The sequence below is a fragment of the Apodemus sylvaticus genome, chromosome 3 (genome assembly GCF_947179515.1).
Source record: "Apodemus sylvaticus chromosome 3, mApoSyl1.1, whole genome shotgun sequence".
Classification (NCBI taxonomy): domain Eukaryota; kingdom Metazoa; phylum Chordata; class Mammalia; order Rodentia; family Muridae; genus Apodemus; species Apodemus sylvaticus.
Window position 1 is genome coordinate 74864033 of NC_067474.1, and position 14336 is coordinate 74878368.

At 53.6% G+C, this 14336-nt stretch overlaps 2 protein-coding genes across 6 annotated transcripts in view; one reads left to right on the plus strand and one right to left on the minus strand.

Annotated features, from left to right (window-relative positions):
* On the plus strand, positions 1-3384 carry Orm1 (orosomucoid 1). The gene is made up of 6 exons (XM_052176617.1): positions 1-169; positions 523-665; positions 815-885; positions 1410-1517; positions 1657-1760; positions 3206-3384. The coding sequence occupies exons 1-6, from the start codon at positions 53-55 to the stop codon at positions 3266-3268; spliced, it is 606 nt and encodes a 201-aa protein (XP_052032577.1). The 5' UTR covers positions 1-52; the 3' UTR covers positions 3269-3384.
* Positions 3385-4682: 1298 nt separating this feature from the next.
* The window catches only part of Akna (AT-hook transcription factor), a 47668-nt gene continuing 38014 nt past the window's right edge, over positions 4683-14336 (minus strand). For all 5 annotated transcript variants that reach the window (XM_052176621.1, XM_052176622.1, XM_052176618.1 and 2 more), the window contains 7 exons: positions 12286-12456; positions 11924-12039; positions 11199-11345; positions 9240-9335; positions 8329-8445; positions 7911-8097; positions 4683-5808 (listed from right to left, as the gene is read on the minus strand). In XM_052176621.1, coding sequence (XP_052032581.1) covers positions 5568-5808; positions 7911-8097; positions 8329-8445; positions 9240-9335; positions 11199-11345; positions 11924-12039; positions 12286-12456 — 1075 coding nt within the window. In that variant the 3' untranslated portion in view covers positions 4683-5567. The remainder of the gene's footprint in view (positions 5809-7910; positions 8098-8328; positions 8446-9239; positions 9336-11198; positions 11346-11923; positions 12040-12285; positions 12457-14336) is intronic.

Genomic DNA, 14336 nt, shown 5'->3' on the forward strand with positions numbered 1-14336 from the left:
TCCCGCCACCAGTTAGCTCCTCCCGGGTCTGGTGCCTCTGAGTGTCGTGGGCATGGCGCTGCACGTGTTTCTTGCCGTGTTGAGCCTCCTACCGCTGTTAGAAGCTCAGAATGCAGAACATGCCAACATCACCATAGGCACGCCAATCACCAATGAGACCCTGAGCTGGGTGAGTGCCTGCCCGGGGCCTGGACCTGAGTATCACAGGAGGCTACTTTTTCCTCTGGGCTTTCCCTTCCCTGATGTCTGTGTTCATCTCTGGGCTCCTGGTACTGCTCTTCCTTCCGTCTCCTGGAGACTCTGGTGGCATCCCCCTGCCTCCAAACCCAGAAGTTTCACTCTGAGTTCTCTCAGTAGGGGACAGAGCAGTAGGATGGCTGGTTTTTGAGGTGCCCATGGGATCCCCACCTGGAGCTTCAGTCTTCCCATGTGTGGCTCAGAAGTTTGCCTGCCCCTCATCACGGCTGACCGCCGAGGTCCACGCTGGAAGCCCTGACCCTCTGTGTGCCTGCTTCTCCCCAGCTCTCTGGCAAATGGTTTTTCATGGGCGCGGCTTTCCAAAACCTCAAGTACAAGCAGGATGTTCAAAAGCTGCAGACGGTATTTTTTTACCTTACCCCCAACTTGATAAACGACACGATGGAGGCTCTGGAGTTTCTGACCATGTGAGTCCTTGCAGCCCATCCCGGCCCAGGCCAACTGCCTCTGCCTGGCCTCCCAACCACCTTCAGGAATGAGGGCAGCTGCCTTGCCTACCCCCATTGCTGGTCAGATCACCTCTCTCTCAGTTGCCCACTTTCTCTTGGCTTTTTAGAGATGACCAGTGTGTCTATAACTCCACCCATCTGAGATTCCAGAGAGAGAATGGGACCATCTCCAAGTTTGGTAAGGGTGTGAACGCACTGCTTTCCGGGAGGCATTGCAAGGGTCTGAGGGGGGAAGCAGAACGGGGCGGTTAGATCTGTTAGGTCACTCTGAGGCTTGTAAGTGGAAGCAGATTTCAAACCGGAGTCCAGCTCCCAGGCCAGTCCCCCCTTAACCATTCTTTATGATTGTTTGTGAGCTCAGAGTGGGAACCCATGGGTTGGGAAGGCAATGACTTCAGTCGCAACCCAATGCCACCAGGGACAGCACATAGGAAGGCTGGAGATCAGACACTCCCTAGCTTTTAATCGTCCCCCCCCCAGGGGATGGTTCAATGTTTAAGGGGAAGTTTTAACTGTGCCCCACCACCCCACCACCCCACCACCAAGGGTCCTTTCTAAGGCTCCATCCTGAGGCTTGCATCCAATGGAGAGGCTGAGAGAGTGGCAGCCCCAGGGAGCCCGGCGTTTGCCCATAGCTTCCTCACCTTGGGGATGGGGACCACAGCATCATTCTAGTGACTCACAAAGCCCTTCCTCCTTCAGAAGGAGGAGTAGAAATTCTTGCTCACCTGATAGTGCTGAAGAAACACGGGGCCTTCATGTTTGCCTTTGACCCGAAGGATGAGAAGAAACAGGGGCTGTCCTTCTACGGTAGGCCCCTCGCAGCCCTGGTCCCCAGCTCCACTGGGCCTTACCCTTGGTCCCCCACCCACATCCCACATCCCTACCTGCCCCGCCCCCATCTGCTGGACCCTTACCCAGAACACCCCTGCCCCCTTCTCCCTTGCAGCTAAAAAGCCAGATTTAGCCCCAGAGCTGAGGGAAATATTCCAGAAGGCTGTCAAACACATGCGCATGGATGAATCCGAAATCGTATTTGTTGACTGGAGAAAGGTAAATGGAGAGGCTGAATGACATCTCCCTGGCAGCGGTCCCATTTTCAGTGACCCTAGAGGCTCAGAGAGGGCAAGCTTCTGGTTGAAGCAGCACAGCGAGGCAGGTATCTTGCGAGCTCTCCTGCCTACTGTCCCAGCCGAGATTCACCAAGATCACAGATGGGCAGTGAGCCTGAGGTGGGTGAGGCTAAGCAGGAGATCCCGGAAAGACTGTGGAGGACGAGGGGCAAGACCAGGAGGGGTGACTGAGGGGACAGCAGGTGCCAGGGTCCCAGGTTTCTCCCTGTTCTTTGTTTTCACTACCTATGCTAGCAGGAGTTGTGATTGACGTCTTCTGTGCCGCATCAACTCCAACAAGGCCGATAGCTTTGATAGGCAGGGATGACCCGCAGAGTCGTCTTGCTGCTCTGTGTAAACTTGTGCTGAGGGAGAGGCCGCCTCAGCTTTAGCTTTCCCCCAGCAGAGGCCATAGGAACAACCGATCCGCTTGCGCTTAGTTGGAGAGATACTTTTGTGACTCCATTGTCTGGTCACCTGAGCCTTTCCTGGTGTCACCAGCCCCACCCCCACCCCGGGTTCCCAGGGGGACCGGGCCTGCATACACACACTGCAATTGAGCCCTTTCACAGCCTGCCTTCCCCACCTCCCGACCAGCGGGGCCGGTAGACTCACCCTGCACCTGCGGACAGAAGTGTTCGGAAAATGCCTGCCGTGTGGCCGGCTGCCCTGTGGCGGTCAATGGGGTCAACAAGATGGAGCTCAGAGATGAGGAACGACTTGCCCTAGACTAGCGGTTCTCAAGGGCGGGTCACAACCCAACCCCGTATGTCGGATATCCCATACATCAGATACTTAGGATTTATAACAGGAGCAAAATTACAGTTATGAAGTAGCAATGAAAACATGGTTGGGGTCAGCACAACACGAGAAACCGTGTGAAAGGGTCACAGTATTTATGAAGGCTGACAGCCACTGTTCTGACTCCAGAGGAGCCATGGTAGATCTAAGATACAGCTGGCTGACACTACCCTGCCCTTTCTGGCCAAACAACGTGTCCCCTTGACCCCACCTTAAAAATAGTATTCATTGCTAGTGTGTGTGTGTGTGTGTGTGTGTGAGAGAGAGAGAGAGAGAGAGAGAGAGAGAGCACACACAAGCATGCCACAAGCTATGTGTGGATGTCAGAGGACGGTTGTGACCGCGTCCTTTTCACCGTTCTCTCATGACAGCCGTCCTCTCATGGGCTCTGGGGAGTGACTTGGAACTACCCTTCAGGCTTACCTACCTTGCCAGGTTTTTCATTCTGTTCTGTTTGTTCTGCTTTGTTTTATTTTGTTTTTGCATTTCACCCTGCAGCCCAGGCTAACCTGCAACTTGAAGCAAGCCTCCTGCCTCAGTATACCCCAACCCAGTCACTCTGCTCTCTTCCCTGATATCTTCTAGGATAAGTGCAGTCAGCAGCAGAAGCAGCTTGAACTGGAGAAGGAGACCAAGAAGGACCCTTAGGAAAGCCAGGCAGCTCTCTGAACTCCTTGGGCTGTCGCCATGCCCACCCCACCCAACCCCACCCCTGTGCACTTGATTCTGTCTTTGCAACAATAAAGTTTTGGTGAAACAGTCAATATCATTTCTTTGCTCCCATCCTTTTCCTCCCTCTCTCTCTCCCTCCCTCCCTCCCTCCCTACCCCTTCCCTCCCTCTCTCCCTCTCCTTCCCTTCCTATAGAGGCTAAGTCCAATAAGCCCCACCCAGGGAATCTGAGGGCTTCCTGGAAGGGGCATCTGAGTCAGGCTAGAAGGAACTGATCGAACCTGATGCTCTAGCTATAATCCCCAAACCGTAGAGCACCTTTGGGGAAGACAAGGCAGAAGACCCAGGCAGCAGTGAGTGGGGGTGGGGAACCCCGGTGTGCAGTTCCTGTCCCAGGGCCTTCACTTCTGAAGTGCCATTCTAAGCCCTGGAAGGGAGATGAGTTGGGAGACAGAAAGGCGCATGTCCAACACACTAACGTGATCGCAGTATAAAAGGCCAAGGCAAGGTGGCACGGCAGACTTGGCCCAGGCTAGAGGGGCTGGGTGTCCCTAGAGAGAATCCTCAGGGTACCCGTGTGGGGCACTGTGAGATGACAATGCTTCCCGAGAGGCCAGCTGACATCGATCTCACAGCTGCGACCAGAGTTCCTGAGGCACAGTCGGCTCAGTGGCAAACTCAGGGTCCGAGATCATCTTTACCCTTGACTGGCTTGGCAGTCACCTAGGGGACAGACTCCGTGTGTGTCTGTGAGGACATTTCCAGAGAGAGCCATCCACCCTGACTGCAGGCAGCACCGTTCCTTGGGCTGCGGTCCCCCACTTAACAACATGAAAATGAGCTGAGTACCCACAGTTCATCTGTGTGCTAAGCCTACGACTGTCCCGACCGGATGCAGCATGACATGGTGACCGTGCCCCTCCTCACCCACGAGCCTCCTCCCTTCATTAGCTTTTGTCAACTGTAGTGTCACAGAAATGGGAAAGGCACCTCATGCGGATTAGAGCCAATGCACTGGGGGCACAGTGAATCACAGACGTTGCCCAGAGCCAAGCCAGCCACAGGCACAGGGCGTTATCTGCCCGGGAAGGAGACTCTAGCTTGGGGCTTGTCAGACACTTCCTGCTGAGTGTCTCTCCCCATTTCTGGCCTGGGGATTCAGGTCTTGCTCCTCCTGGAGATTCAAGCCTTGCTCATTCGGCCACTCCAGGCAAAGGACGGGGAAAAGCCGGAGAGGCAGGTGTCAGCAGAAGGGCGGGCAGATTCTGGAATGATATGTAGCAAGTACCCTGGGGGAGACTGTAACTGGGCGTCCACTTCCCTGCCCGCACCCTCGTCTTTAGAAACTACAGGCTCCCGGCACACAGCACAGACACAGGTAGCTTTGGGGATTTCTTTTCCCTTTCTTAAGTTCATTATTTATTTTCTTTCATTTGCTTTTATAACAAAAATAGATTTTTAAATGCCTCAAATATATAAACAATCTGTGATAAGACACACACATCCCAGAAATGTTGAGGTCACTCTGCTATGGGACAGGGGAAAGGGGGGTTGGCCAGGTCTCTCAGCCTCAGGCCAGGGCCTGGCAGGTTCTCTAGAGGATGCTAACAAAATCCAAAGACATAGACAGTGGGAACGTCTGAGGCTGCTGGGTGCTTCCTGGCCCTACATGGGCAGCCTCTACTCTGTGGGCTCATGGGAAAAACTTCTGTATCCACAGAAGAGCTGGGCATGTGTCATCAGAGGCCTCTGTCCCAAGACATTTACGGGTCCCCAAGTACTACCCCTGCCCACTAGTTACTAGGAACAAAATCCCTAACCAGTTCTCCCTGACAATGTCTGCCTCAGAGTGGCTAGTACAGGCAGTGACCAAAAATGCTTCAAAAATGACCCTAGCCTTTTCTTGTCCTCTCTGGCCTTCTGAGACAGGTCCAAGCTCAAGTTAGCACCCCAGTGTGAAGACATTCTGTCCAGTGAGAGCCATATTATTAGCTGCGGAAGCACACACACAAGAGGGGGACACTGAGGAGAGCCTCAGAGGCTCGGACTCACAGAAGGAGCTATGGTCACTACATCTGTCAGGCTGTCCTGGTTTCCTGGACATTCACGACCACTCCTGACCAGGCCAGTGTCTCTCCATTTTAAATACGCCACATGGACCAGGCACGTGGCACTCCTGGGGAGGGGGAGATGACATCTTTCCAGCCATCTGCGATACCAGGAGACTGTTGACTGGGAAACAACGGCGGCTGCCTCTCAAGAGTCTCCAGGGGGGGTCAGAAAAGGCAGGAACCTCGCAGGCTACGGGCATGGCGCAGGTCTGCAGACAGGGAGCGGCTCAGCTGACGGCTGGTGGAGCGGACGTTCTCAGCGGCCCGGGCAGCCTCTCTGAGTGCGGCCTGCAGCTCCTCCAGGTCATTCAGACCCAGATGGACAGAGTGCCGGGTTCTCCGAGGTCCCCGAGCAGCCTGTGGGGAAGCTGTCTGGGCTGAGGTAGGTGCTGGGGTTGCATAGTACCTGGGGAGGGAAGAAAGAGCATATGCTCTGGTAAGAGTGTAGGGCTAGGGGTTCCATGGCTACAGTACATCCTGCTCTGTTTCCTCTCCTGTACAAGGCCTGTGTGGACAAACAAACTGACAGTGATGAAGGAGAGAATATGTATGAGTGCTTGCCCTGGAGCAGGCGTAGGCACAACTAGTTCCCACCATCCTCTGACATAGCAATCACTTACAGAGCACCCAGACCACCCTAGTGTGTGCACGCTGCAGCTGCAATGGAATTCAGTATCTGGAACCTTTCTCTAATCTGCAAGTGGCAGGTGTTGATGGAGGGCACCAAAGGGAATGACTGGGCGTCCTGGGGGTAGCAGAGCAGCTCACACCCCCTTCTTGATGGAAAACCTGGGCTCTCTGTGGCTTCCATACTTGCAGTTCACAGGAGGGCCAGCTTGGCCTCTGAGGTCCAAGCTTTCCTGGGCAGATGCTGAAGGCACTGGATTACAGAGCCTCAGTCAGCTGCAGGGCTGCATCTGGCCAGCAGGTGGCAGCACAGCACAGCTGCAGTTTCTAGTTCAACCATGGTGGGAGCTCAGTCCTGCTGTGCAGACAGGAGAAACCTGAGGTGTGGTTTGTTCTAACAATGCCTGAAGCACTAAGGCTACTGGTCACCCTTGATGTCATCATCTTGAGCATCCGTTTGTCAGAAGAAGAAACAGGCCAGAGAGCCAAAGTGAACAGCCCAAAGTCATTCTTGGACTGCTGGCCACTTAATTGTCCTTTCCTTGGGGCCACCACACCCTGGTGAGCTCATCCCCAGGCCCAGACTGTAAAGATTTGCCTTGAAAACAGTAGAGAACCCTGAGGCACCCATCGGGCTGCTAAATGACACCAAGCCTCCCCTGCCCAAGGACAGGAAACATGGCAGGTGCCCATCCGTCTGTACCACGTGAGCCAGGGTCTGAACACAGGCAAGGCTGGTCCTAAGAAGCCACCAAGACTCAAGCAAGAAGGCAGAAGAAATGTACCTCAGGCCTGGCCCCTCAGGCCTGCTGGTGCCCTGGGCTTCTCTTCCTGCTGGCATCAGCCGCCACAGAGAAGGCTACCACCCCGTTAACCACAGAGGCGGACTAGCTATTGGTAACATTGCATCCCAGCAGACCCACTTTGCAGTGGAGGAAACTGAGGCTGAGAGGTAGCAGTGGTGACGGTTAGGACTAGAAAAGGGGTTCAGGGAAATGGCTAAGGTTCCATTTAGTCAGTCATGACATTTCTTGGAGTCACAATGCAGACTCCACAAATATCCAAGTGGGTCCTTGATAGTGTCTCACTTAATCCTCACACACTAGGACCTAGTAGAGCCACTCCCCCATTGAACTGACAGAGAAACTGAGGCTTAAAGCAGTCCTCTGCCTCAGCCACAGCAGTCATAAGAGAAGGGATTCTGGCACAGCCACCCCTGAAATGTCACCAGGCTGCCACGCCCACTCTCCACCTCTTGGTAGTTGGTGCCCAAGCCCAAAACCATCTGACCTAAGTCAAGGGTGCTAGAGGTGCAAGCTTTGGTTAACACTAAAACATTCGAATTGGTTTTCTCCTAGTGATGGCTTTGCATATGAACACAGGCGTGGGAGTTGGCTGGGGCCGGGGGCAGGGAAGATGGAGTACACTCAACACTCTTAAACCCAAAACCGTTCCACTAATGAGGGGCAATTGAAAGAAGGTAGAAAAAAATTAGAAACTATGCTTACTTTATACACACACACACACACACACACACACACACACACACACACACACACACCTTAATACATATATACATACACACAGGCTCACTCTCTAGGAGAGGAAGATGGCTTAGTGTTCTAGGTCCTGAGGAAGCTATAACTACAGAGACAGGGCCCTCTCACTAGTCTAGTTTACCACCGGGTCCCCAAGCACCCAGCAGACTGTCCTGTAAGAGTTTGCTGAGTGACTACAAGAATGCAGGCTTGTATTCCATTCTCCATATGGACACGTTACAGGGCGGCATTACCCATGGCTCACAGCCCTCTGACACGACGGAGGGATGCTGATTTTCTCAGGTACTCAGGTAGCTTGGGGCAGCTGGAGGGGAAGACTCACACAGTGGGTGGTGGATAAGGTATGATGGGAGCTGAGGAGACGTAGGCCAAGGCTGGTGGTGCTGGGGCTGGGGGTGCAGCAGCCAGGTACCAGAGTCCAGGGGCCATTTGCACTGGCGAGCCCGTCTGCCGGTTCTTCCGCTTGAGGCTGGGGGTGGAAGGTGCAGGTTTCTTGGGTGTGTTTTTCTCTGTAAGGGAAGGAAGGACACAGAGACACTGCGTGAGGAGAAGGGCAGATGCAGCCAGCATGGTGGGTCAGCCAGCCACCCCTTCGCTTGCGGCTGACGGGCAGTGGAGGACCACCCTACGGAGTGAGTGCATCCCTCTGGGATGTAACTCCTCTGTTCCATTCTAGCTGAGCTTACAGCATCCCCAAGATCTGGCCAAGCCCATGACTGGAGGAAGATGCTCAATCCTACCAGAGGGGCCTAAGTGGGAGCCATCTGCTTCAGCTGAGGACTTGACTTCACCACACAGGGAACAGCGGAGGGTGTCAGCGGCAGACGGTCCCTGTGGCTCTCTAGAGACAGCACTGCCTGGAAGGGAAGAGAGAGAGGGAGGGAGGTCTGCAAACAATGATTGGCATCTCTATTGTCAGACCTGGGTCCCCTGCAGAGACCACCAGGCTGGCTGATGGAGGAGACTGTATGCAGTAACCCTGGCGGTGTAAGCAGGCACTAACCGCATGCTAGCTGCTAAGGACTCTAGGCATCACCCCACTGTGCCTAGCCGCTCAATGGGCTAGCTACTCTGCCCATCACCCCTCTATAGTGGAGGAAACGGAGGCTCCAAGGGAAGTTGCCATCTGATCTCAGGCCCGGGGGCCCTCCAGATGACAAGCCGATTTTGCCTTTGAGACAGCCTCAGTGTATTCATGGGAGCCCAGAACAGGGAAACCAGGGTCAGTGGAGGGTCATGGGATCACTGGCTGCAGATACCCAGTGCGGCCCCTGCCTGAGCCTCACACTTGCCCACTGGCTTTCCAGGCCTCACTTGTCCAGCACACACTCTGGGAACTCCCACACCCTGGCCCTGGGCTGCCCTGACCACTCTGCTTTGATGCTGACTCCTTGGAGACAATATTGGTAGGCACTGAGCTAGGGAGTGAATGAGTGAATTGGAAAGTCTGTCAGGACATCGACCCATGGTGGGGAAGGCCCAGTGCTCTGGAGCATAAAGACCTGAGTTCAAAGATTGGTTCTACCACTTGTAAGCTGTGTGCCCCTGAGCAAATTACCTTCCTCTCAGAAGACAGTCCGCGTTCAGCTCTAATACAAATTCCCAATAGGGAGAGGTTCAAGCCTCCGCTGAACAAAATGCTGTCTCTTACCTGTGTCCTGGGTCCGAATGGGCTGGCAGCGGGGACAGGAGGCTGTGCCGCTGTCCTTCAGGACGGCCTTTGGGGACAGAATGTGGTACTCCTGGCCTGGAGAAGAATCCAGAAAGATCAGTGTTGAGACCTGTGTGGACTTGGGTCTGCTTTAATCTCTCTTCTCTTTCATTGGTGTTACTATTTCCTCTCTGCCTATTTCCTGTGCACATGTGAGTGCACAAACCCACAGATGTACCCGTTGCACACACGTGTGCACATACACACAGAACACAGATGCTTGTGCACTGGTGCCCTCTCCTGGCTCCTTGGTGCATCTCTGCTTCTAGAAGCAGCTGCCATTTCCTGCGGTATGGAGGTGATTAGGGCAGAAGCCACAGGATGCAGAAGCTGGAGAGGCAGAAACCTTGGGACTAGCTAGTGTCAGGAGTTAGGAGTCAGCACTGTCTCGTCCTCGCCCTAGGCTCAGTTGGGGGATCAGGAGCGTCTCTCCTTGGGCTCTAAACAGCTGGAAAGGGGGGCGTCATAGGGCCAGTGTCTGGAACAGTGTCAAGGACAGACAATGTACTGGACAGCCAACGGAAAGCTCTCAACACTACTAGGATATCTGGCTGGTCCCAGCATGGTCTTGAGCTCCTCAAGTCCCACTGGACAAAGATGCAAACAAACAAACAAACAAAAACACAACAACAATGAAAACCATAGCCAAAACAAAACAAAACAAAAAACAAGGACAAAGGCTGGAGAGATGACTCAGTGGATAAAGTCCTTACGATGCCCAGGTGAAGACCAGAGATTGGATCCTTGGCACTCACATGAAAGGAGGAGGGTGGGTACAGCGACCACCTGTATCCGAGCACTCAGGAGGCAGGGGGTGAGCGGGAGAGACAGAAACCCAGGGCAAGATAGCCACCTGAACTTCCTGAATTGGTGAGATTCGGGCTCAGTCAGAGGTCAGGCCTGTACTGGCTGCTGGGTTTTGTGTCAACTTAATTTGAGCTAAAGTCATCAGAGAGGAAGGAGCCTTAACTGAGGGAATGCCTCCACAAGATGATGCTATAACACATTCCTTCGTGAGTGATTGATGCGGGAGGGCCCAGGCCACGGTGGGTGGGGCCATCCCTGGGCTGGTGGCCCTGAGTTCTATACGAGGCAGGCTGAGCAAGCTATGAGGAGCAAGCCAGTCAGCAGCACCCCTCCCTGGTCTTGCATCAGCTCCTGCCTCCAGGTTCCTGCCCTGCTTGAGTTCCTGTCCTGACTTCCTTCCTTTCATCGTTATTTGGGGATGAACAGCCTTTCCTCCACAACTTGCTGTTTGGTCATGGTGTTTCCTAACAGCCATAGAGACCCAGACAGAGACACTGCATCGGTAATAGAGTGAGCAAGAAAGACAGTAGACATATGAGGACACACAAGCACATGCATCATGCACACATGTGCCCATACACACAAACATGTTTATACATGTGTATAAGATATATGTGTGTGTATGTGTCTGTATATATATATGTGTGTATGTATGTGTATATGTGTATATATATATGTGTCTGTATATATATGTGTATGTGTATATGTGTGTGTGTGTATATATGTGTGTGTATGTATATGTGTATATATGTGTGTGTATATGTGTGTGTATATATGTGTGTGTGTACATATGTGTATGTGTGTGTATATATGTATGTATATATGTATGTGCATATGTGTGTATATATGTGTGTGTGTATGTGTATGTGTATACATGTGTGTGTATATATACGTTTGTGTATATGTGTTTATATGTGTGTGTGTATATATATGTGTGTGTTGGGTACATATGTGTGTGTATGTTTGTGTATATGTGTGTGTACATATGCATGTATGTGTGTGTGTGTCTTTGTGTGTGTGTGTGCGTGTTGAATATAAGCCAAGGGCTGAGGATGGGGCTCTATGATTGTTCGCTGAGTGTGCACAGCTCACCTGTGTATTGACCCCGGAAGGAGACTCTTCCCCTCTGCTCCGAGCTGCTCAGTGGTCTTGTTCCCCACTGTGCAGCCTGGGGATGCTCTTCAAAGGTTCTGCTCTTCTCAGCTGATAGCCGAGGGGCAGGCGACTGAGATCGAGAACCTGTGGTGGGAAGGGAGCATCAGAGGGGGCAGGTGAGAGGCTCGCATGGAGGAGTGCGCATGGGTCAGGACGGGGCTCAGGATGACCCCTGGCCTTTGGGCCCTGAGTCTTCCCAGGGGACCAAGGGAAGCTCCAGCATCTCTGCCTGGAAGCGATTCCCAGTATCTCCGTCTGGAAGCGTGTAGCTATCGCGTGCCTGCGCAGCAACCCCAAGAGGCAGAGGCGGCTGTTTCTATGTGGTTTGCTGTCAGTTTATCTGCTCAGAGCAGGTGACAGCCTGGCCAGGGACAAACGCCATGGCTCTGCTCTGCCAGTGAGGAACCTGCACAGCCCACTGCAGGGTCCCATTTGCAGTGGAGGAGGGTGACCATCTATGCAAAGCCCTCAGTGCCATCCCTCATGGTAATGGCAGTCTAAGGGGCTAGGACTGAAGATGTGCTTTGTCCTAGAGCACAATAGCTCCAAACATACAGACAAACGGAAGGCCTCTCCGGGCTGTTCTAGGTCTCCTGACCGGAGTCAACACACTGACTAGGATCCTGGAAACCAGCCCCGGTCTCTGCTCTCTGGCCACTTACTTAGGAACAGTCTGGGTACAGCCCGAGGCACTGAGGAGGACCTGGCTCGACGTCTTCCCGTCAGTTCAGCTGGCTCTACACCATCAGATTCCCCAGACAGCTGCTCTGTGGATTTACTAGCAACATGGAAGAGAGATATGACGTCACTGGATGAGTTTTCGGAGGCAGCCTCCACAGATACCCTAGCATCTATGCACCCCCGCCATAAACTAAATACATGTAAAGAGAAAAGTATAAGAAGGGACCAGTGACCATGCTGGGGAGGAGGGCAGAGTGCAGTGTGTGAGTCCTTGTGCCCATACAGCCAGAGACTGGCTAACTCTGTAGCGGACAGATGTATGAGGTGGGGGTGGGGTTTCTACCTGCCATAGTGGGGGCCCCAGGAGGGTGAGGACTCCACCAGCTTTTCCTGGGTCTGGGTGGTGGAGTGGTTGAAAGCAGAAGCTGGGCTGTCTGGGCGTGGCCGGTGCAGGCTGTCCTCCAGTTGTAGGCGGAGCCGTGACACCTCCGCCTGCAGATCCTTGATGGCCTGGCTGGAGTGGCGAACAGACAAAAACAAGATCATCTGAGCAAAGAACAGAGCTATCGGAACACCAGCGTTTCCTGGGCGGGGTGGCTTATGTCTGCAGACACAAGATCAGGCTGTAGAGTCCAGGAACACCTTGACTTCTTTCTGAGTTCCTATTCCACAAGGACATCTGGGGATTCCACATGTCACATGCCTCCTAGCATGCAGGCTCAGCCTCTCAAGATAGTGACTAGGTACAGAATACAAACCACTGGATCTGGTTTGGAAGCTGAGGCAGGAGGATTACCACAAGTTCAAGGCCAGCCTGAGTTACATAGCAAGACCCTAGCACACAGGGCTGCCCTGCCTCCACGGCGACCTCCTCTCAGAAGCTATAACTGTCTGAGCAGGGCTCTCTGCTCCTATTCCTGCAGATATTCCTACAGTCCGTGGTTATTCCCAGCAGAAGAGCCTTGTGCCTGCTTTAGCCTCCCCAGCCCTGACCCACAGGCAGGCAAGATAAACATCCCATCCCATAGGCCCAGACACATCCGACGCTGGGGAGCATTCCTGAATTCAGGCTTCAGGAGAGAGAGAGATGAGGATTCTAGGGTACACGAGGGTGCTGTGGTGCAAGCAGGCTGGGAGACAAAGGTGTCAGCAAGGCTGCCCGCTAGACCCCCGTGAGACCTCTAGATACAGGCCCAGCTTCTGCCCAAAGGGAGTAAAATCGCCTATCCTGGCCTGCCAGACCCCTGCCTCATCAGCTTGCAGCGTCCTATGGGCTTTGCCAGCACTGCCGAGGACAAATCAGCCGACATTCCAACACACACCGCATGCAGAGAACACCACTGGATGCTGGGCTTGGCATAGTCATCATTTGAGCTGAGGTGGGCTCTGAAGCCATTCTGTGTGAGGTACCCAGGCTGGGGACTCCCCTCAGGATCCCCGCACTCTCCGTGCTCCCTGCAAACATGACCTGTGTGCTGACTGCCCAGGAAGGCTTGGGGATCGTGCTCTGGTCATGTCTGAGCAAGCTGTGTGTGCACTGAGCGTGGGTCTCCTTGGTGATCCCCAGGGAGATGCTTGCTGGGGTTTCCAAGGCAAAGCCCAGGGGCTGTGGTAGCTGCGGGAGAGCAGGGGATCCCAGCAACTGATTAATCCCAGCTTGGCTTCCTATGCTGGGACCTGGAGCACAGCCTGGGTGTCATCTGTCCTCTGGCTGGATCCGGCAGGCTCCTGGGCTTCCCGACCTAACACTTTAGTTGCCTGAGAATCAGTGACCACTGATTCCCACTGTACACCAGCACAGCAACATACCACCACAACAGAGTCCAGGGTCACCTTTCCCTTGTTGATGCAGCCTTCTTGGCCTCTGTACCGACCCCAGTGGCAGCCAGGGAGCTTACAAAGTGCAACAGTGATATGCCACTTTGCTACTTAAAGTCCCTCACTGTCCTCAGGAAGAGCCTTCACATAGTTATACATTATTCTCTAAGCTAGCCTCTATCACCTTCCATCTCTCCTACACATACACACACACACACACACGCACACACACACACACAACTACTCGGGTCTACAGACCTCAGGAGTAGACAAACTCAGTTCCAACCATGACACAGAACAACAGCTGCTGGTCAGAACTGTGCCACAGCAACAGACATGACTGTACTGGCCGGGGCAGCCTCATTCCCAGTGTGTTCCAAGAGTAACAGAGGGGCTTCTATTCAATCAAGGAATGAGCTTGGCAGAAAGCTGCCTAATGGTGATAGGCTCTCACAATCTAGTCCCAGCCTGTATGGTGCCCATAATCCTCCCGACTCTGCCTCTCTGGTGTTGGAATTACAGGGGCATGGCCCCATGTAGCTTGATATTGACCGGGAATGCAGATGTTACATGACA